Source organism: Hippoglossus hippoglossus, chromosome 5 (assembly GCF_009819705.1).
Source record: "Hippoglossus hippoglossus isolate fHipHip1 chromosome 5, fHipHip1.pri, whole genome shotgun sequence".
Lineage (NCBI taxonomy): Eukaryota > Metazoa > Chordata > Actinopteri > Pleuronectiformes > Pleuronectidae > Hippoglossus > Hippoglossus hippoglossus.
The window spans coordinates 9,675,361-9,698,119 of record NC_047155.1 but is presented as its reverse complement, the minus strand read 5'-3'; the positions used below and the strand labels follow the sequence as shown (position 1 = coordinate 9,698,119).

Below are 22,759 nucleotides of genomic sequence, written 5' to 3'. Positions count from 1 at the left end.
GAACAAGACAACAGGAGATATTTCAGGGGATGAAAAAGCATACTTACCCCTTTTGAATGTGATTGAAAATATCTAGAAAACAGTTTTGTATGTAAATAGATCTTTATTCAAACAGCCATGAATTGTTCACAGAATCCCTTAAAATGCCGGTCCTTGTATAAAGACAAGATGCACAATCCTCTCTTATATTACTTAAAAGGTTCAAAGAAATGGACACATGATGTTCATAACAGTGCAGTGTTTAGCATATGATACTAACATCTTTGTCTGTCGTGTCCCCTGCAGTAACCAGTATAAGAAGTTTCCACAGATGACGTCTTATCACCGTATGCTGCTGCACCGTGTGGCTGCCTACTTCGGCATGGACCACAATGTGGATCAGACGGGCAAAGCTGTGATCATCAACAAGACGGGCAACACACGCATGTGAGCGAAGCTCCTAAATGTAGTCCACACTTCAGCAGCTACAGCCATAAACCTTTGATAAACTGCTGTGGATTAATGTTTTCTAATCCTCATATACAACCTCCATGAATAGAATGTACTGAAATTACTCAAACATTACAGAAACACAGTATGGTGTATATATAGTTTTCTCCAGTCCAGATGTTAGGATTTTAGTGGTATTAATGTGTATTGCTGTGAAAATTCAATTAAGGCAGCTATGTGAATAATATAAACAACCTCAAGGGAACACACAATAACAAACCCTCATGGATTTAATGTCACTAGAAACACAGCATGCAACAGAAGAACAGAAGAATCCAACAGCCATACAATGTGTTCATAAATCAATGTAAAAGATTTACCAGTAAATAAATTATTGTGAAAAAGCAAAGCTGTTGTTCACAGAGCAACCAGCCTGTATGACAGTAAATGGTGTGTGCATGCATGCAAACAATGTTTCCTTGTTTGGAATAAGTTGAGGTGAGAAAGTAGTCATAATAAATGCAATGTTTCCAAATGCGTAAAATATTCAAATTCATCAGTGTACTTAACAGCAGAGGCTAACCTCAGTCAATGGCATTTACACAGTGGGTGTGTAGAGGTAACCTACAGTTTAAAGTTGAAAAGTCAATTTGTTTGAGAGAAGACAGAAAGTACTTGTGTTGTTAAGGCATTTACTGGGTTAACAGAAGCCACGTCTACTGCTTTTAAACTCCATTTTAGCTGTAACACTTTTTAACCTTAGTTTTTTATCTAATGTAGTCAAAGGGTAAATCTTGTCTAGTTTTGTTGTATATTAAAAAACATGCTTGTTCTCAATTCTTTTTTCTACAGCCCTGAGCAAAGGTTCTCTGAACACATCAAGGATGAGCGTAATATGGACTTTCAGAAGAAATTCATCCTGAAGAGGGATGATGCCAGCATGGACAAGGATGATAATCAGGTAGGCTGCACTGTATACCATGTATTGTTTTTTAACTGTATCATTTTTTCTATCCATTTTGTGTACGTCCGTTTCATTGTTGGAGATGAAATTAATATTTATTCACTGCTACTACCATGAAATACAAGTCACAAGTCATTCATTAAAAATTTGTTAAAACACAAAAAGCGAAGTCAAAGATCAAATTCACTGATGTTATTATTGTTATTACTTTTGTTGTTGTCGTTATTATTATTATGATATTGTTTAAACTTTTCATAGATATTTTGATAATACTGTTGCAGCTAATTCATTTAGCCACTAATCAAGGGGTGAAAATCTTTAATCATGACAGCCCTAACCCCAGGTTTAGGTTAGGTTAACGTGGTGTTTTAGTCCAATCTTTGTTGGATATAAAAATATTATGTTGAGTGGACATCTTGTGCTTACAGTATTCATACTGTTTTTGGTTGTGCTGAATTGCTGATGAGAAATTTATGTTTAGAATCGGAGATGGCTTGATCACACTTTTTTATTTTCAAACGTCAGTAACCCTGACCCCAGGGTTTCCTCATGTATAATAAGCCATTCATATGCAGTCACTTGATTATTTCTCTTAAAATGAGATGCAGTTTACAGTTTGCAAAGGATTTAACATCTTCCTCACAGCTGCTGACTGCTGTTTGCGAGCTACAAAACATTTTAGCCCTGACCACAGAATTTTGCAATGCAAAAATAAATTTAATGGAAGAGGAACCTAATACTTTGCTTGGATTAAGGACATGAGTAGTAGTAGTAGTAGTAGTAGTAAGAGTATTTTCAATTAAGAATCAAAACCCTACATTTTTAACCACATAAATGGTTTGAGCATCATAAGTGTTCCAATCTTCCATATTGATTCTGCTTCTTAAAATATTCCACTCTCTATTGTCTGCTGCTGTTGTTTGGATGGTAGGCCGCTGGGACTTATTGCTGCTTATCTTTACAGCAGGTGTGATAAATTGTGACAAAGGTTTACACAAAGAATAGCGTGTATTAGTTTAGCATAAAGTGGAAAGAAAAGGTGTGTGTACCCGGTAATATCACCTAAAATATGAGAAGTTAAGTCAAACCCAAGGAGCTTGAGCAAATGACATACAAACTATATTTCTTGTCTTTATTGAATACAACCCTAAAACATTCACACTGCTGGTGGGGAAAAAGTGAATCCTAGGATTTAGTAACTGGTCAAAACCATTATTGGCAGCAAAAACCTTAAACACGCATTTTCTGTAGTCGCAGATTGGAACTCTACCAAGTTTTAGACAATTCTTCCTCACAGAACTACTTCAGCTCACCCTTATTCTTCCCATGTCGAGTGTGAATTACTTTCTGGAGGTCATTCAGCAGCATCTCTACTGGATTAAGGTCTGGGCTGAAATTGGGCCACTTCAAAAGGTGGATTCGTTGTTTGAAGTGATTCTTTAGTAGATTTACTTTGATGTTCACAGTCATAGTCCTATTGCATCACCCAACTTCGGCTGGTGGATAGCTACCTTGACATTATCCTGTGAGACGGGGGTGGGGAACCTCCAGCCTTCTGGGACCCATGAAGCAATTCAGCCACGATTCATAAATACCCCAAAAAAACAAGTCAGAAGTCCAAAAAACAGAAATAAATTCTTGCAATAAATTAAAAATTGCATTAAATTATAGACTGACTTGTCCTTCAGGTTAGTCTCTTCTGACTTTATGCCTGTCAGGTCATGGTCAACTTATTATTGCTGAGGAGTATTGTGGCGACTGTCAAGAAAAGAAAATGGGGAATGTCTCATTCCCCAAGGGAAATGGAGAAAAGATACTTCTTTTTAAAGAAAATGGAGAGCCAGTGTGCCAACGTTTTGGAGATGTGCTGGGTGTGGTGGAAAAAGGCCAATCTCCATCATCATTACTGCCAGAAACATGAATTGTAAGGACACCAAGAAATTTCCTTGTCTTTCTGTGTGGCCCATGATGAAAGAACAGACAAATACTGACCAACTAGCCATTTTTGTTCATGGGATAACTGCCGAGTTTGATATGAAAGAGTAATCATTGTATTTGCAAGCCATGCATGCTGTGGCAATGGAAAGGAGTAAGATACCTTCATAAAATTATTTTTACCCTTGACAATGTTTAACTTAACAGACCCAGACACCAGCAAATCAGCTCTAAATCACGATTTTTCCTTTCACCTACTTCACCTTCCTCCCTTTTTACTCTATACCTACAGTACAGTATGTTCTTTCCAAAACAAATGAACCCTAGTTTCATCAGTCCATGAAACAGTTTCAAAGTGCTCAAACATAGGGGCTTCATCCCTTACTCGATCCTCTTTCACCCCCCCCTGTCTCCCAATAAAGTTCTTACCCTGGTAACTTCCACCCCTGACTATGGTTAAGACAAATTTATACATAATTGGACAGCATTCAAAAGCGCTCCGTTGACTTTTTACTACCACTGTTTTAGATTTTAACCTTTTTTTCCATATAATTGTTTTCCCAAATGTTAGATCCGTGTGCCACTGCAGGACGGGCGGCGTAGCAAGTCAATTGAAGAGCGAGAAGAGGAGTATCAGCGAGTACGAGACAGGATCTTTGCCCGAGAAGTAAGTTTTGAACCTGGGTAGAGTAACAAACACTGGCAAGAACAAATTAACATGAAATATAAATCAATTGCCTATAATTGGCTGTTTTCTCTTGTGTAGTGAGAGGTCTGTTTGTCTTGATTAGAAAATAATAAAACTAATTGTTTAATGACTGGTGTAGTGGTAGTAATTGTACTTGGTTCCCATTGTTTTGTGCTTGTTAATTAAAGTAATCTTTACTTTTGATTCCTTATCAAATTTAGCAAGTCTGTTTTTAAAAGTTTGTTTCAAGAATGATTTGTAGTTAGTTTTATGTTTTAAAGGCATAAAGAGGTAAAACAAGACAATATGGCAAGAACAACCATTTCAGAAAATGTTTCAAAACGTAAAACATTTTTCGACCACAATTAGCTATTCTCTTTTCCTCGTTAGTAATAGTCTTCCGGCCATATTTTAATCTTGCGATTCTCTGCCCCATCCCCCAGCTTTTAAGTGATATGTGTTATCTAATCCTAAAATGCACAATGTCAAACTTGTAAACTTCTGATAGGTTGACTTGCCAAAAATGTTTGTTTAAAGTGCTCCTGGTTGAATGAAGCATTTCATAATGTGCAGGTGTCCTATTTTTTACAGTCTTCTCAAAATGGATACATCAACGACAGCAGGTAAGATGATGCATCCTATTGGAAACTCTTGTGTGCACTACATAAGACTCCATCCTCTGAACCTATCCCCTTACAGCTACTGTTTCCTTGTTAGGTTTTAGATAGAAGAGGTAGAAGGCTACAGACACATAAACTCAAAATACCATATGTTGATTCTGGCTACTTGAGTTTACAAATGTGTGGCAAAGTCCCCTTTGTGTAAAATTTGCTGAATTCCTAAAAGCAACATGTTTTTATTCTTATTTCCAAGAAAATGATCAGCATTCATATGCTAATTTTCTCTCTTATGCCAGATTTTTAATCTCACAATTAAAGAAATGGTTGCTTTGGGCTCAATCTGGCTATAAAGGACACATGGTCTTTGAGAAAGATTTTTTAGGTAGTGGAATTTTTTCTTCCAGTTACCTCGCACAGCAGTTACAGCCAGCCTCCTTCCCTCGGCACCCTTGCCATTAAGGTTGAAAGATTAGTACATAATATGCTGAGAGAGAGAGAAAGAGGAAGCGTGGGCTTTTCAACAGACAGTTTCTGCCTAGAGTGCTTTTTCTATTTCTTTTTTTTTCTCAGGGGTAAAAGTTCTACACTACTGTGCCCACCTCTACCTCCCACCCTTCCTTACCTCACCCTCCCTTAAACCCTCTGCTGTTCTCCAATCCAGTCCTGTAACCCCAGCATTTTCTCCCAATGTTAACCCCAACAGACTTTCCACTGAGGGCTACTGCTCTAGCTCTCAAAAGAGGAGGCAGATCTTTAGGTATTGGGGTGCTGCTGACTTTGACTTGTGTGTTGCCATGCCCATTTCTGAGAGTGATTTGGTGATGATAGTGGTGACTTGTGGTGGTTTTTATATCTTTGCTTGGCGTAGTCGGCTGATTGATGGCTATTCCAGCACTGCACCCTGGGGCTTCCCATAGCCCATGCATGGCTGCTTTGTGGTTTCACCGGGGACTGATTGACCTACTTACCCATCCACTGTCAACTACATTATTTATATAAAGTAACTGCATTGCTTTCACAGTAACCTGTTTGTTTTGTGGTTGACTTAGTCTTGTAGTTTTTGTTAACATGTCACCTGTTGCATAGTAGCACAGAAATATTTGTAGGCAGAATCACCTTGAAGTAGAAAAGAACAATTAGAAGCATGAGACTTTGATGACTGTGTGTGTCGTCATGTTTACAAAAGTTATTTGCATTATTTATTGATCTTCTGATAATTTTATCAATTAAGTGATCAATAGAAAATATGAAAAGCCCATCACCATCCGTCCAGAATACCAACTATCATTTATTCTTTCCTTTTCTTAAATCAAAACCCAAAGACTTTAAGATTTTTATTGTAAATAACAAAGAAAACTGGCAAATAATTAAAGAATTTCAGATGATACCAGTACTATTGTTTTTTTTTTCTCCTCTTCTCTAAATTAATTTAATATTGAATTACTGACATTAATCAGTTGTTTAATCAGACTGTACTGGAGTACAACAATATATAGAATTTGTTCCCTGCTTCATTATCATTTTAATTTGTGCTGCTTGCAGAATTTTTTTTATCAGAGGTTGACTTTTAATCTAAATTGGCATTAATGATGTATGTATATTTGTTTATGCTTATTTTAGTCTATTTGCATTTAAACTAAAACTGACTTTAATAACCCAAGCCCAGCATTACATTCATAAGTATATCAGGTGTTCACCTTTTACAGAATACATGCTGTTAAACTATGAACACCATAAAATCACACACTTTACAAGCTCTCTAGTGAAACAAGGGTTAATTCAGCATCTATTAAAAGCCTGAGATTGATGGAACCACATAACAACAGCCTAGCTTCTCCTGTTTGTGCATGTGATGGGCAATGCCGTCATGAGGAGAGAGGGGAGATGAAACATCATGTGATGAACAGTCGAATCCCTCCTGTTCCTTCTCCCCACCATCCCGCTCTCATCTTTGTCTGCAGAGTGAAGCGAATAAGTGTGTTCCAGCCTGTACAAAGAATGGCAGAGCACCCAGCCTTCCTTAAAATAGGCTGTGCTGAGAGATGACTCAAAATAGATCCTCCATTAATTACAGTCTCTTTGAAATATTTATCAGCCACAGCCACTCACTATCGCTCGGGTTTTACAACCCTTACCACATCCCTGTTCTTGTCATGGAGATTCCCACAGTCAGCCGTACGTGTTTTGAATTCATTTTACCCTTGTTCTCTCTACACAGACAGACTCCGTTCATGTCCCTCTTCTAGTCCTAAGTGGATGAAAAAATGAAGTATTTACAGCTGCCTTGGTGTTTTCCCCCTCTGCTGTCTCTAGGGCAGAGTTGTGGGTCTGTCTACATCAAATTGAATACCTGAACTACTTCAATTAGCACAGCTGACATATTCTTTTGAGTTTCATCTTTATTTGAATTTGTTATATTCAAGCACATGTACTGTAAGACACCTTCAAGTGGATTAATAATATTCTAAATGCTGACATGTCAATGGCAGACCCAACCATCCACTTGTGATGGAGGGGTTTCCCCCACAGTGGTGGTTACACTTACAGTGTGATCATTGGTTTTCTTGGCAGCTACCCTTATCCAGGGTGACAGCATCACAACAAAGAGTGTGTATACAGCAATATAGTTTAAAGACTCATGGTGGTGAACCAGTGGTAGCAAGTGGTTATTTTGTAGATAGTGTGTGTGAGTCTGAGTGTTGATGTACATCTGTTCTTAATGTCTGGGTGTTTGTGTACATCTGATATTAATTTACAGGTGTATGTGTGTCTTGTACGTCATTCCTTGTCTTAAATACAATACGTGCATGTGTTACTGTTTATCTGTATTCAACATGTACTCGTTTGTATGCAAGTGCTCATTCTGGATCGTCCTTCACGTGAATGTTGTCTTCAGTCTTCTGTGCGTTGAACTCATGGAAGTTTGTCTCATCTGGTGTCACTGTAAGACCCTCTTACACCTCAGTGTGGCATCTTTTCTCCCTGCATGTGTGTTTTTCTCTGTGGATGGGTTTGTTTGTTTGTGTGTGTGTGTGTGTGTGAATGCGTGTGTGGTTGTATGTTAAAGATTTGGACACAATATTGTATGGTGGTTTGTTGCCTGACTTTTGTATCGTGGTTTCATGAAACTAGACAATATGCATCTGTGTTGAATGCCCCACCCTACAGCCTGTGGAACTGTGTGTTTCCTTTACCTGTTGATGACCCTCTCTCGCTCTTCTGCTTCTTCCCCCCCTTTATCCCTCTCTGTCTTTTTTTGGTTCTGCCCCAACCTACATTCCTTTCTCCTTCAACTTTTCCTGTGTGCACATCCTCCCTGTTATTGATATATTTCTCTTCCTACCTTTACACATTTTTCTTTTTCTCCACCTCTGACTTCTTATTTTTCAACTCTTCTCTCTGTAATTCTCGCACATCTCTCACCTATCTCCTAACACTTCAACACTCCAATTACCTCACCTCTTTTTTTTATTTTTTTTATTCCCTTTTCCTGCATCTACCCATTTTACCCCCCATCATTTCATCTCTTTGTCTCTCTCTCTCCCTCCTCTGTCTTCTCTCAGAGGGAATCGTGAGAGCTCCAGTCGGGCTTCTAGCAGTCGTCAAAGCAGCACAGACAGTGACATGAAGTGCCTGGAGCCACGGCCCTGGAGCAGCACTGACTCAGACAGCTCCAACCGCACCCTCCGGCCACCCGTCACTAAGGCCAGCAGCTTCTCTGGCATATCCATTCTCACCAGAGGGGATAGCCTCGGCAGCAACAAAGGCTCACAGGGAAGCTGCAAAGGCTCTCGATCTGGTGAGGACTGTAGAGACGAGTTAAATCTCTGTAATGAGTGTCATTGAGCCTAGTGTTAGCTTTTCTCTCTAAACAGATTCTTCATGTGAATATGCAGAATCTGTTTCTAGTTTGACCAATCACGTTTGAGCAGGATTTGGTCGACCACAGGTATAAACGATCTGCATGGAGAGGAAAAGAAACACCTTAGCCGAAGTGCATCAGCTATTTCCTTTAAATCTGTCTGCATTCATCTGCAGATTGCTGTTAGTAGTCAATGTCAGATGGACCTTTTACCATTCATACCCTCCAAGAAAAGTAGAATCTAAAAACCACATTTGACGAGCTTTATCTGTCAGTCATATACTCACACTTTCCTCTGCCAGGCTCTCGGAAGTGGCCAGAATTATTTTCTCAAGCTGTTAGATTTCTTTCCGTCTTAATGGAATGCTGTGACACTGGTAACTCTTGGCTGCTTGACATGATGAGAGAGTTCTTGTGTTTTCTGCTGAAGAGATATTCAGAGTCACTTTTGTCTTTGTCACTCATTAGTAATTTATTTCCACTGTGGCAGCAAAATACATTGAGGTTTTATACAACCTCAGATATTATGCAACCCCAACTTTTTCATATTTCACATAGAAATGGAAGAAAGTTATATTTAACTTATTTAACATGTCCTGCAAGTTATAACAATCAGGAGTCATTGGTATCTATAATTAACATGTGGCCCAATACATTTAAACTAGGGACAGACTTTTCCTCTGCTGGGATTTTAGTTTGAGTTTGCCCTCTATTGGTCTGTTGTACATAAGATGGAGAATACAGGGATACTTGCATGCCAATAAATGATTCAAATGGTTTTTATGGGGAGGTGTTTTGGGTTCATCATTTTGCCCAGCGCAGACATTAATGCCACAATTATATCCTGTATCCATCATATTTTTTCTTGCATCACTAGGCCTGTCCCTAGTCAGTCCTGACGTGTGTCCCCCACCCGCAGCCTCCCAGTCCAGTCGTAGCCTGCTTCCCTGCCCATCACAACAGCCACAGCAGCCACAGCCCCAGGTTCAGCCTCAGACTGCCCTGCTGCCCACCCCACAGCAACACCCCATGGGAAACCACATGATCGCTCAGGTAATTACCTCCACTAGCTGTTTTTATCCCAGTGATGTTAGGGTTAAAATCTGTTAAAATGTAGACCGTTGCTGATGTGTTGACTAATGTGGTGTCTGTTCAACAGATTTCTTGGTCCTCTGACCACTTTCTCCTTTAATAGTTATTAAATTAAGGCTAAAATCTGGTCATATGTAAGGAGAATGCACTTTTTTGTCACAGTTTTTGACTGTTAATAACATGTCAGCGGTTTGGTTCCTGTCTGGTTTCTCTCTCTGAGTATACTAGATTTGATATTCATTATTTTACTGCTTTTATTTAATAGTCAGACCCTACATTTTATTTCCATTACTGTCCATCTGTTCATTAACAACTTTTCCTCTGTGTTCTAACCCACACCTTTTCAATGTCTTCATTTCTCTTTATTCCCTTCTTTCCTTCTACTCCTTCACGCTGGCTTGCTCATTTCTCTTTATACCTTTTTTATTTCCTCCCTGTTCCTGGTGGCATGCACAGCCGGTGGCATCTCTGCAGCCCTCTCAGCCTGTCTCCTACTCCAGCCCTTCCTGCCCCCAGGTTCTCCTGCCAGTTTCTCCTCCCCAGCAGTACACAATGGTACTGACACCTTGTAGCTTCATCTCTTTATAATAATTCAGTTAAACTCTGCATTACTGACACTCTCACACTTAACTAATGCTGTATACTGCTAAAGACTCTTGCACTCGTCTTACCTGGCTCTTATTCACAAATGTATGAATTGTGTCTTTACTGCTCTCAACCAATCCAGTATTACTTTCTCTCTGCCTGCAGGCTAAGAGACTAAAGTCAGAGCAAGAAAGCCTTTTGTTCATATTCAGGACGATAATGATTGTCCATATTTGCATGTATCTTTTTCCATAAAAAAAAATTGTATAACTTCTTTTGTTCTACTGAATTCAACGTGCTTACCAGCGGCCAGCCCGTCTTGTCACTTACCGATAGTGAGTCACCTTAGTGTCCAGTCTGCCCTGAAGAAGTATCACAGATTAGAGGGCGTATTAAAACCTCTTTTCTTGTAAGCACATTGATGGCTCAAGCTCTTGGCAATCAATCACCACCAGCATGAGAGCACATTCGGCACATTTAATGTAGCAGTCTATCGAAACATTTTGTGACATTCTCTTCTCAAACTAATCCATAAAATAATGGATTTTTATCCTAATCGGCCAAACAAGCATGGTTTGCCACATCAGCGGTGATGGTATAGAACCAAACGTTACAGGAACTCTCAGCTATGTTAGGGAATGTTCTACCTTCCTGTCCCCACAGTTGGATGTAAAGACAAAACAAACATCTAATTTTTCTGTTGCTAATGTTCTATGCTAGTAATTACTCTTGATCATTCAGCCTTCAGTTACACCTTAGAGTTACTTATATAGAGGCACCAACTGCAAATGACCACTAATGACATAGTTCCCATTCCTCCCAGGGAGAAGAGCTGGCGCCCCAGTTCACCCAGATGACGCTGAGTCGGCAGGGGTCTAGTGAGAACCCTGAGCCTCAACCTATGTATCAGGCTGCTCCCACGGTGATGTCCCAGCACCCCCCTCCACAGACCGGCTACATCATGGCAACCACAGGCCAGCCTATGCAGCCTCCGTCTGGGTACCAGCCTGCCACTGGACACCCTCATCCTCCACCTCCACCACCCCCCCCATCGCAGCCTGTAATGCAGGCTCCACCGCCCCCACAAGGCTACATGCAGCCCCCTCCACCGCAACAGGTACCGTTCTCAGGCATCCGATGTAGGTTAAAACTAATTTCTCTAATATTTTTCAGTATGTTAAGTTATATAACAGATCTCCTAGAAATTGATACCAGTGAAATATTTAATACAATTCTTGGACCTCCACATCTGGTAATCACTTGTGTAGCAAATGTCTTCCATTTAGTATTTTATTAACTTGAACATACGACATCGATTTTTTTATTCGAGTTCTCACTCTAATGGTAATTATCCCAAAGAAATGACACACACTGTTTTTGCTAATTGTCTCCACATCTCAACAGCAGTAGCAAGTTCAGTGAGAAATTTCAACAAATATGTTATGTATCAGAGAAGTCAGTTGCTTCTCCTCTCACGCCGTGCCAGAGACATTATAAGAAACAGTTAGTCATCATGCTCTGGTCGTATTTATATTTTTATTTATCAGACAGTACCATTGGTTAAAAGCTTAATTCAGCTGCCAAGGTGTCAGAAGATGAAACACCTTTGTAGTCTTATTAGTGAATGTATGTAAAAGCACCTTCGTTATAATCAATAATTAAACGTATCACAAATCCAAACAAAAATAATTCACTATAGATTTGCACAATTAAATAATCCTTAATTTGAGATAATGTAGGTCCAATTAGGTGGCATTAGTATTAGACATATGTGTGAGGCTACTTTATAAATCCAATAAGTTTGTATTTTTTGCTGTCGTTGAATTTGAAGATTGCTTTGTGCACAATGAGAATCGAAAAACTTAGTTTAACTAGGTTCAATTATCCAAATCTTATTGTGATGTGTTGTAATACATTGAAAATGGCCTAGTAGCCCACAGCCTATTGCTATATTAGGCTACATAATGTTTCAGAAATATCAAATAGCCATTCTCCTTACAATCTTTTCTTGTTCTAATCATTTCCTGTTATCAAACTGGCTCTGGCTCTTTTTATATTTTGCCACTGTAGATGAGCATGTTCCTAACACCCCATATTAAGTAGCTGTTAAGATTGGTTGATGAAAGGGAGTGTGATCATCTCCACACCTTGTTAACATACAGATACAGAGAGATGATGCTTGATTGATTCCCTTTATGTAACACAGAGTCAGTGATTATATTTTTCTCTCTATTATAGTTTTCTATTACAGGATCTTAACTGCAACAATAACAGTCTTTCTAGGTCCCTTGTCATAAGATATCTGACAAACACATCACAGCTTAACAACAGAATTATGCTTTCTGCTGCTGCTTCTGTTATATAATATGGACTGGCAATTACTGCTAAACAGTGTTGCACCGTTTTCCTGGGAGTTTTAGTTTTCATGGTACAAGGAAATATAACAGTTGTAATTGACCAAGGCACAGTTAATACAGTTTCTATCTCCAGCTGTGTCACATCGGAACCTGTGTTCTTGTACCAAGTGTCAATAAATGCAAAATAAGAGCCCCATTTAAAACACAGGACAATTGAAAATGCAACACTATCGACGCAACATTATTGCCGTCTGTCTCTCCTCTTTAATAACTTTTATGCTTATTTTAAGGGAAGGCTATTTCTGTTTCTATTTCATTGTAATTCGATAAGACATTTCCTGGAACAAACCATGTAACTTGGGTCTAATTACAGGAAATGTTGAAATTTCCATGAAGAAACTGATACACTTGAACCCCAAAAATGTATGAGTCAAACTTAAGGATTAGGTTACACCATTTTATCACAATTACTCAAAAGTGTACTAAAGAGCAACTGTCTCTTTAACTATAACTAGTATCGGGAATCTCCAGGAATCATTTTAGGAAATTCGGGAGAAAATGATGGACCCGTAAAATAGCATGTTAAATTATCCACAACAGATGCCACTGATATCATGAATTAAGGATATACATTTCTTGGAAAATGGAATCATTCAGACAGATCGAGGCTTGACATTCCTATGTTGTGATTCCGGTGAAGCAGCAAGATTCAGCCAGTGGGAGAGTTTGGTCCTCGCACTCCCAGCGCTGTGCGTCACCTTCGCAAGCCTGGTCTCAGTCATCCAGCCTGTCACATTCTTCCGATTGCAGAGGCGGTGACAATAATGAGTTCTCTCACATTCTGTCACTCACACACTTCCTTCTTTCCCTTAGGCCTTTGCTTAAATCCATAAAGGAGTTATTATAATTCATTTGAGGAGAGAGAACTAAATTGACCTGGCCATTAAACGCCCCATGGGAGACACTCTGTGCTATAATGTAGCTCTGTGGCTAAGCTGTAATAGTCTAGTCTGTTTAGTAGAGTTTTTTTAATAGCTGAAGTCACTCTTTTTTTAATTGGTAATGGTGTTGTGTCTATGTGAAGGGAATCTGGGGTCTATAATATGTCATTAAAGCATCAATTAGAGCATTTAAATTACAAGTGAAATGCACTGTAGCAAGACCAGACTGAGACTTTCATGGTAGATCTAATGGATAATTGAGGGCATAGGCGTCGTTAGGTCTGGGCGTCCGAGGCTGCAGGCCCAGTTGTTTTATGAAAATCCCTGGTCATTCTGGTCATACATGAAATCATTGAAAATACTATTATAAGTAGCTTCTGTGTCCAGTGTGTATCATGCAAGCAGCTGATTTGCTTCACGTAACTTGGCACATGTACATTTTGTGTGTGTATAAGAGACACAGAGAGAGACAGCACGCCAGCTACTTATGTTATTGTTGACATCTGGTGGTAACCACTGAGGTCAGATGTGAAGGCTGTGGATATAAGGAGCTTCTTCAAAGAGAGAGAGGATGAAGGCAGCCGAGCGCAGGTGAGGTTAGAGGAGGTGGAGGAAAAGTTATCTCCTGTTGCCGTAGCAGCAGATGAGTCAGGATGTGAGAACAAGCTTAGGGTGGGGAAGAGGAGAGCTCTTCAGCTTGCTAACCTTGCTCAGTGGTTCTCCAACATTTTCAGCAAAAGACCTACCATTTATCAAACCAGTATATTCCATGAACAGCTGTATATATTATAGTTATTATATTTATTTAAGTAATGAATAAGGCTGATTCCAAGGCACACCAGTGAGTCGTAGAAGAGACACAGTTTAAAGGGATACCAGAAAGAGAGAGATACAACTTGAAAGAGCAACAGGAGCACAAAGAAGAAGGGATGGGGCTGGACGGCTGGATTTTTTTTCTGGTTTATGCTCAGGACCCAATGTTTCAAGAACCTAACAGCGCCACAGAATGTAGGTTCACTGAAGTCAGATGCACATTTAAAGTACCCAATAATTGCAGCGCTTCTATGTTCCCCTTACCTAGTGTGATTTTACACTTTTGAGATCGTCCTGTTCTGTAAAGGTACCATTCTCTATGCTTTTATGTTGTAGTTCGTTGTGACCTCTATAGACAGTGGATTTTAGGGCCTTTTTATCACCCTACACACGTTTCAACATTATCCTCACTCTTAGATCTCCATACCAAACAGAACAGGCTGGGAAAGGAATATGTGCTCTGCGTTGGTCAATGTGTGGGTTGTCCACAGTGTAACGGGAGTGGAAATATTGACACCGCTACTGCCGCTGAGATGGGCTGAATGTTGTCATGTATGCAAATGAAGGTGGAGGCAGAACATATCGATCTTCTTCACAATCAACTTATTCAGTTTGTCTGTTTGATGTCGTGTTTGGAAATTCTGTGTGCTGCATCTAGTCGTGTTGTGTAAGACACAGTTTGTTCCAACTACAACACTCAACACTTGTGCCTCTAACTGCTGTAAAATATATTTTCTTTAACGCTCTTGTCTTTGTGTATTGTTGTTGAATACTGATAAGGAAGCATAGAGTTATTGGAGGCATTGTTTTAACACTGCAATAATATTTAATGTCCACAATGAATCACAATTACTATATAAAAGAGATGGCTCAGAGTGATGAACCCCCAGCTTAATATTTTGGTCTGATGGTACAATACTTAACTGCTTTTATTCAGTCTCATTTTAATTTTGTTGTCATTTTTGATCGCTCCCGTTCTCATTAAAAAGCTCTAAGAACTGACGGGAGAACCTATAAACCAGCACCAAGCAGCAGACAAAGTTACTGACTAGCTGGTGGATATGTGCTTGGCATTGAGTTGCTGCAGAGCCAGATATTTAGCACAGGAGTTAGTAGTGACCAACCAATATTATGTTCATGTTGCAGTTCAAGTTGTGTTTGACAGCCAGTCGACCAAAGAATGGAAATAAAATGGCGAAGTTATAAAAAAATATTTTTGCGCTGTATTTTGCACAAACTTGCAATCTGTCCCTTAGTTGCATTTCAAAGACTGAATAGTTATCAACATTTTCAGTGTGTAAATGATCACAATATGATTTTCATAAAAAGCAATATACCATTTTACTTAGTCTGGTCCTATTCGTAGATTGTGAAAATTGGTTGCAAATCACTACAATTGTATTAGAAATTGATATTGAAGAGTAACATTCAACATAATACACAACAAACATAATAACAATGAAAATCTGAGGTATTGTGTCGTCAGTAAAAATGGAGAATAGGTGGAGAAATATTGGAAAAGAGGTCCCCAGTGTTTTCTCTGTGCCACATGGTTTAGCTATGTCTGTGCGATTCACCTTTTTAAACCGTTATTTTTGTGTTGCTTCCCTTCAGATACAGGTGGCATACTATCCTCCTGGTCAGTATCCCAGCTCAGGCCAGCAGTACCGTGTGCCCCAGCCCATGTCTCACCAGGTGTCTTATCCTGCCCAGCGCACACAACCTATGCCTCAGCCCACACAGCAGTCAGGTCAGTGCATTATACTGTGTTTTACATACGTTCAAATCTGCACCGTCATAAACTATATCTATAAAGTTGTATGGATACATTGGTTGTATTGGATTTCCACTGATATACAGTGTCAGTGTTTCCTCTACATTGTTTTAAAATTAAAATCATGAATTATTCAGACTTTTATGGTGTCAGTAAAAAAAATAACCTGCTGAATCATACTCTGTTTGAAGTCTACAAGGTGAAAGGTTGATTCTAAACAACCTTGGTCTTGCGTTGTTCTGCCAAGTCAAATATGCTCTGCCCAAAATAGAGGTCTTACCTATTTTTCCTGGTAAAACCTTGACAGATTTATCCGACAGACTTTCAGTCAGGCCATGTGGAGGTTTGCTGTTTGTTTATACAGTAGGTGACAGGTAGAAATTTGTTGACAACCTAAATGGACTCTGGCTCACAGTGGAGGCCTGCCAAAACCACATGGATCATGAACATTGCGTCAGTGGGACCTTGCATCAGTTCAATGTTGCTGCCTTGGTATTTGTAATGATGATTTATGCTTAAAAACTTGAACAGAGTGAAATAAGCCCCTTCTGAATTGAAATAATGAATTATCTTCCGCTCCCTTTGTTTGAGTTGTGATTGTTGAAACATAATGGATGTGCAGCCTGTTGGGGTGCCGAGTATTTATACAAATAATTCTGTATTCTATTATCATTCATTTTTAAAATGCTATTAAAAATTCCTTTATGTAAAAGTGATATTGTGTGTACCATATTTACCAAAGCAAAGCTCGCCCAGATTAGTTTTTTCTTTGTCTTCCAGTTCCAGCCTTAATTTGATCCTTTGGGCAAGGATTAGCCCTCTCACAATAAGTGGAGTCGATTCTTCTTCTCTCCTGCTGTACATACATTTTCCCCTCAAAGGCAAAAGCTCAGCAGCTGTTTTCTCTACTAAATCCAATCTATCCTCTTTGTATACTCTACTCCGTTTTCAACATCCATCCTAAATCTTCTTCTCTTTTTTGTCTGTTGTCCTCAGGTATCCAGACGATGATGCCCAGCCAGCAGCCGAGCTACCAGAGCATGATGGGTGTGCAGCAGCCCCAAAACCCTGGTCTGCTCAATTCCCAGAGGGCAGGCATGGGAGGACAAATGCAAAGCATAATGGTCCAGTACCCACAGATGCCATCATATCAGGTATGGATTATATAAGTCCCACATAGGGTTTAACTTGTAATGTTGTAAATATTTCTCAAAAACATGCCAACTTTTCTGTGAGCTTTGGCCGCTGGGCTGAAAATTTCCGCCCCACAGCTGTTAATACAAACAAGAAGATTGTTACCAGGTTCAACAGCTCCATCTGGTGCACATTGACATCATTTTATATTGAAGAGTCAAACAAAGTTAACTGACCTCAAAAATGTGTTGCTTTGATAATTTATCTTCATAATTTTTGTTACTTTCCTACAGTAGTAATATCTGGTGAGAAAAAAGTCAATCACTTTTCCAGATAAAATAAAATCAGAAAATTACATCATCATGACACTAATGTTAATCCCTCTTTTATTCTTGTCTTCATTCCTCCTAACTTTATTATTTTCCAGGAGTGACGCAAACCACCAATTCAAATCTGTTTTCTCCTTTGACCCTTTACCATTTACCCAGGTGCCTGTGGGAAATGAAAATCAGCAGGTGGTGCAGCAGCAGTACCAGCAGCAGGTGATGGTACCAGTCAGCCAGTCTGTGCAGGGGCCCATGCCTGTCTACTACAGTGTTATCACACCCACACAGCAGAATAGCACAAGGTATATACCAATATATCATATTTGTACAAAAGAGTTGTGAACGGTATTGAAATATTTTAAATTATATCAAGCCTTCTGTGGAAAAGCGTTGCATGCATTAAATATAAGAATGTAATCAGACACTTTGATGACTAAAGCAGTTAAAGTAGCAGTCATGGTGAAGTTGTACTGGAGCGTTCCCTCATAACGATTTAGTTTTTCTTGTTATCTTTATGAGCAAGCAGTGAAGCTTGAACATTGGTATTGTGTTTCATTCATTCAAAATGAATCAGCAAAATTCTGTATAGAAGCTCATGAGTTCTGCCAGGAATGTAGTTTTTATTTTACTTTAAGTGTGTTTGCATCCTTTAGACCAACATGGTTGCTAACGAAAACCGTAAAGCTTATACCTCAGAGCTCATATTGTTCTTACTAATGAAGACTGAACATTGACACTTCAGACAATTCAAGTTTTGGTTTATTAAGATATCGCTGTAATTATTTTCTCCCCGTTTTGTGTGCGTCTGTCCTGAAGCCCGTCGGTGGGTTATCTGCAGCCCAGCAATGAACAGTATCAAATCACACAGTCACCATCCCCCTGCAACCCCCAGCAGTTGCAGCAGCAATATTCAGGTGAGGCCCACAGTACCATCAAGTGGTCATGGCATGATGACCTTTATGTAAATCAATTGTCATTACTCTGTCAAAACAAATACCTCTTGTATTTATCATATAATGGATTATCTTATGTCTTATAATGTTCTTTAAAACTCAAGGTTAAGACCACTGCACAGATGTTGTTGCTTTTTACAGATGTGATATATGGACAGTATGTAGCATTGTTGTTGTCTTATCGAGCGCTTTACACTACAAGACACATTCTTCCATTGATAAGCACATTCATACAGCACTAATATATGCTGCATTTTTTTGTCTGGGACAATTCGAGGTTCAGTATCTTGCCCGAGGGCACTTTGACATGCAGACTGGAGGAGCTGTTGTTAATACCTAGAAACCCTATATCACTAATAGTGGAATCAGGTGAAGGGTTTTTAGGCTGAAGTTCACAGAGAGGCACACGTTTCACTTGTTAAATATTTAAACTAATGTCCCCGAAAGGGTTGCGTGTGAAGAAATAAAGTTCTTTCACTTGGCCTTAAGTAAATAGATCGAATTGACCATCACATCATCCTTTCAAACACTGCCACGCTATTTATTTAGGTGTATCAGTTTTTTAAAGAGGTTTTTGATTAGTCAGTTACTCGGCCCAGCAATAAATAAGACCTGTCTATGTTAGACATTTATCTTAAAATGTATAATTCAGTCTCTTGTTTTCAAGCTGTCTCCTGCCCTCACGCTTAATTCAACAACAGATTTCAGCTTAGGGTCTTGAATTTTACATGATGTTGTCAGCAGCTTATTTTACATGGCGAGAATAATGAATGTATTTCGCCCTCTAGCTTCTGAAAGCTTTTATACTGTCAGGCAAATGAGATGGTAATCTTCTACCAGGAAATTCATTACCACGGTTCTTTATATTACAGGTTGTCTGTAAATCGTTCAAGAGGGTCCGTTTCTCAAGTATCTGGTCTTAAAGAGTTTAGAATTTGAATTTAAAATGCACTTTTTTTATAGTTCAGCTGTAGAACCCATAATGCTCACCACTGTGATTGATCTTCTATAATTCTAAAATATTTTGTCTTTGAAAACAAAAAAGAAAAGTGAGGCTCAGAGCTTAACTTGGTGAAACTGAAGCTTTTGTTTGGCTCGGGCATATCAGTTTTGTTAAAAGTCCTTAGACACTGAAAATAGCATAAACCACCTGATTAGTTGCATGTCTGTCTCTCTCTGTTTGCTTCTTCAGGAGTTCCCCCTCCTGGGCCTGGGGTGATGGTCATGCAGCTCAGCGTCCCCAATGGACCACAGCCTTCCCAGAATCCTCCGCTGGTTCAGTGGAACCCATGCAAGTACTACAGCATAGAGCAGAGACCCAGCAAGCCAGGAGAGCTCTACAAACCTGACAACACTCCACAGGTGCGTATTCGGAAAATGTTATGAATTCAAACTGCAAACCCATACATCCTTGCATTAATTTGTGCGTTCATTATTTGCCAATCCACCCCCTAGTGGCCATCTGTAATAATGCTTATTTGAAGTCTGCAGGTTGGAGTAAAGTTATTTAGAGCTGAAAAGGTTATCGTTCGATCGAGAACACAATGCTCACGTGTCTCTGTTTTTTATATTGTGTTTTCTATTTTTCTCTTTGTATCCAGGCCAGTACCCAGCTGACAAGTCCCCTGGCCTCCCCCACTCAGTCGCCCACCCCATCTCCCTCCGGCAGTGTCAGCAGCGTCTGTCCAGGCCTTGGACCATTACCCCTCATTACCCAGTTTCCCCGGCCAGGAGGACCAGCCCAAGGTACAGTTGACTGAGAAGAGTGAAGGTTCAAATACATGTATGCTGAAACATTATACACAGATACAACAATATGTCAGTAAAAACCCTGCAACAAACATTTCAGCAGATACAGAGACCAAGAATGAGGAAAGTGCATGTAAATGCTTCGATGTATCCTTGATCATGGTGATCATCTCACCTACAGACAAGTGACAAAGTGAGGTCAAAAATAGCACGAGCAAAAAAAACGCTCGCTGTTTGGTCTGATTTTCAGGCTATTGAACCAGGGCTGTTTAGTTTTTCTCATCATCTCCATTTGATGATCCCATATGAATTCCAGAGATATTTCTTTTAATACAGATTAATGAGAGAAGGATTTGTTCAAATAAACCACCTGAGTGTTTTTAAACTCCTGCTCTTTCACCCACTGAACCTTGTCAGGTGACTTTGGCCCTAAGCCACTCTGACATCGTATCATCTTACCACAGCTGGTTCACGTGACTGGCACCACGCATCCCGCTCGAACCTCTGGCTCCCACACATGGCTTCCCCTCGTCCCTGCCCTCTCACCTATATTTACATTCTGAACCACAATACCTGATAAATACACAGTCTATCTTTCTTTAGGCAGAGATCCCTGTAAATCACACAATGCTCTTCTTTTAAACTCCAGAATGGTAAAATATTATAGTAGTGAGCTGCATTCCACCAATTTCTAGTGATTCTTTGCTAGTTCTGTCTTTGAACTCTCCTTAATTGTGTTGAAATATAATCATAATCTTATGAAAACTTTGTCAAGTAAAGGAATTCTCAAATAATCCATCATCTGTGACTGTTGTGTGTTAATGTATTCATCTATATAACACAGTTTTATTGCTGCCCTCTTCACCTCAGGATTGATTTTAACTTGTTTTGATTTAATTTTTTAGGTGATGGGCGCTACTCTCTGTTGGGGCAGCCTCTCCAGTACAGCCTTTGTCCGCCTGGCCTCATACATGGCCAGTCCTCCTACAGCTCCCATCAGGTCAGTACTGACAGGCCTTTGTACTGGATCCAACTGAAATGTTGTGATATTTACTGTTCCCGATATTTCTGATATTTAAAAAAATAAATACCGGGCATTCATTTTATGTATGATAATGGTCATGTTTGATTATGCTTCTATTGACCAGGTGTTTCAAGTATATGTTGCTTTTGTAGTATTTTGTTACTGTCGTTGTCTGCAGTTACCAAATACCGTGTTACCAGAGGATTCCACTGGTTGCTTATATCCCCATCTAGTGTCCTGTTCTGTTACTGCATCATAATATAAAGGTCTCACAATAACTGTCACTGTGTTCAGGGCCAAGGAGTAATGAAACACGGGTCACGAGGAAAAAAACAAACACTCAAATCTGCATCTACAGATCTCGGCACCACTGATGTTGGTGAGTTGACGTTGCACAATCACAGATCATCATATTCTCCACAAGAAACCTTAAGTTGTTTTTTTTACAGGTGTTGTTGTAAACTCTCACACATGGTGTTGTTCAGGTGTACGTTTGAGTCTGTACTGGGGGACATACCTCGTGGCTCGTCTGGATCCCTTTTATTCAGCCTTAGTTTTTTTTGTGTGTGTTGTTTTCCTCACAAATTCCTCCATCTGGTGTGGATGCCATTAAATAAACATTGGGTCGTTGTGAGTACACTGACTTTTGCTTGTAGCACTGCATTCAGATGCTGCTCAACAGCCTTTGTAAATACGCCAAATTAGATTTCCTTTCGGAGCATCCTGCTGGCCTCGGGGGCTGCGCACACCGTAATTCCCCTAAGCGCTGCACATTGCAAAAAGTGTTTAGCTGAAACAGATGAGCCGCCGCACTGAGCATGTCTCTGAAAACAGGTGCCTCGAGTCTCTAAAGATGCGGCTCGTGCAGTCGCGCCTGCCAACATCTAATGTCTCTCACTGACTCTCCCCGCTTCTCCTCTGTCCAGTGGTGAGTCGAGTACTCGAGGTAACGGACCTGCCGGAGGGGATTTCACGCCCAGAGGCTGAAAAGCTCTTCAACCAGCTGTCAATGTGCGGTGCCAAGATCCAGTGGCTGAAGGAGCCCCAGGGAGGCCGCGGAGGAGCGGGGGGCTGCGGCCCCTGTCCCGGCGCAGGGCCTTCCAGTATGGGAGCGAAGTGCGACGGCCACGACCCAGCTCACCTCTACACAGTAGTGGCAGTGTTTCCCAGCACCATGGCCGCCCAGAGTGCTTCCTTCAAACTCAACAACAGCGGGGCCAGCCTCTTCAAACTGAGGGCCGCCAAAAAGAACTATGACCTGCGCGTGCTGGAGAGAGCCAGTTCTCAGTGAAAGAAAACGAGAGGGGGAGGAGAGAAAGAAAGTGACAGAGACAGAAAGAAAGAGAGACTCTTGGTGGATTGGTGGAAAAGGAAGGAGGACTGAGGGGGACTGCTCTTAGTGTACAATTCAAAAGCGAGAAAAGAAAAAAAAACTTGAGTTAAATTTATAAAAGGGAAGAAGGTGTGAATCAGGAGGTGGCTGGTGATCGGTTGCAATTATGATTTTGTCGTT

The 22,759-nt window shown here is 40.0% G+C and overlaps 1 protein-coding gene across 13 annotated transcripts in view; it reads left to right on the top strand.

Moving 5' to 3' along the window:
• LOC117761531 (R3H domain-containing protein 2) overlaps positions 1 to 22,656 on the top strand; it is a 47,699-nt gene extending 25,043 nt beyond the window's left edge. For 2 of the 13 annotated variants that reach the window (XM_034585501.1, XM_034585502.1), the window contains 18 exons: positions 286 to 426; positions 1,282 to 1,390; positions 3,900 to 3,995; positions 4,590 to 4,639; positions 5,340 to 5,393; positions 8,200 to 8,435; positions 9,376 to 9,551; positions 10,047 to 10,145; positions 10,999 to 11,292; positions 15,901 to 16,036; positions 17,057 to 17,214; positions 17,683 to 17,822; positions 18,337 to 18,434; positions 19,666 to 19,835; positions 20,075 to 20,219; positions 21,128 to 21,222; positions 21,541 to 21,625; positions 22,173 to 22,537. In XM_034585501.1, the coding sequence (XP_034441392.1) occupies positions 286 to 426; positions 1,282 to 1,390; positions 3,900 to 3,995; positions 4,590 to 4,639; positions 5,340 to 5,393; positions 8,200 to 8,435; positions 9,376 to 9,551; positions 10,047 to 10,145; positions 10,999 to 11,292; positions 15,901 to 16,036; positions 17,057 to 17,214; positions 17,683 to 17,822; positions 18,337 to 18,434; positions 19,666 to 19,835; positions 20,075 to 20,219; positions 21,128 to 21,222; positions 21,541 to 21,625; positions 22,173 to 22,537 (2,647 nt within the window). Of the gene's footprint in view, positions 1 to 285; positions 427 to 1,281; positions 1,391 to 3,899; positions 3,996 to 4,589; positions 4,640 to 5,339; positions 5,394 to 8,199; positions 8,436 to 9,375; positions 9,552 to 10,046; positions 10,146 to 10,998; positions 11,293 to 15,900; positions 16,037 to 17,056; positions 17,215 to 17,682; positions 17,823 to 18,336; positions 18,435 to 19,665; positions 19,836 to 20,074; positions 20,220 to 21,127; positions 21,223 to 21,540; positions 21,626 to 22,172 lie in introns of all 13 variants that reach the window. The other 11 variants (XM_034585506.1, XM_034585504.1, XM_034585505.1 and 8 more) reach the window with 11 other exon arrangements.
• The last annotated feature ends 103 nt before the right edge of the window (positions 22,657 to 22,759 follow it).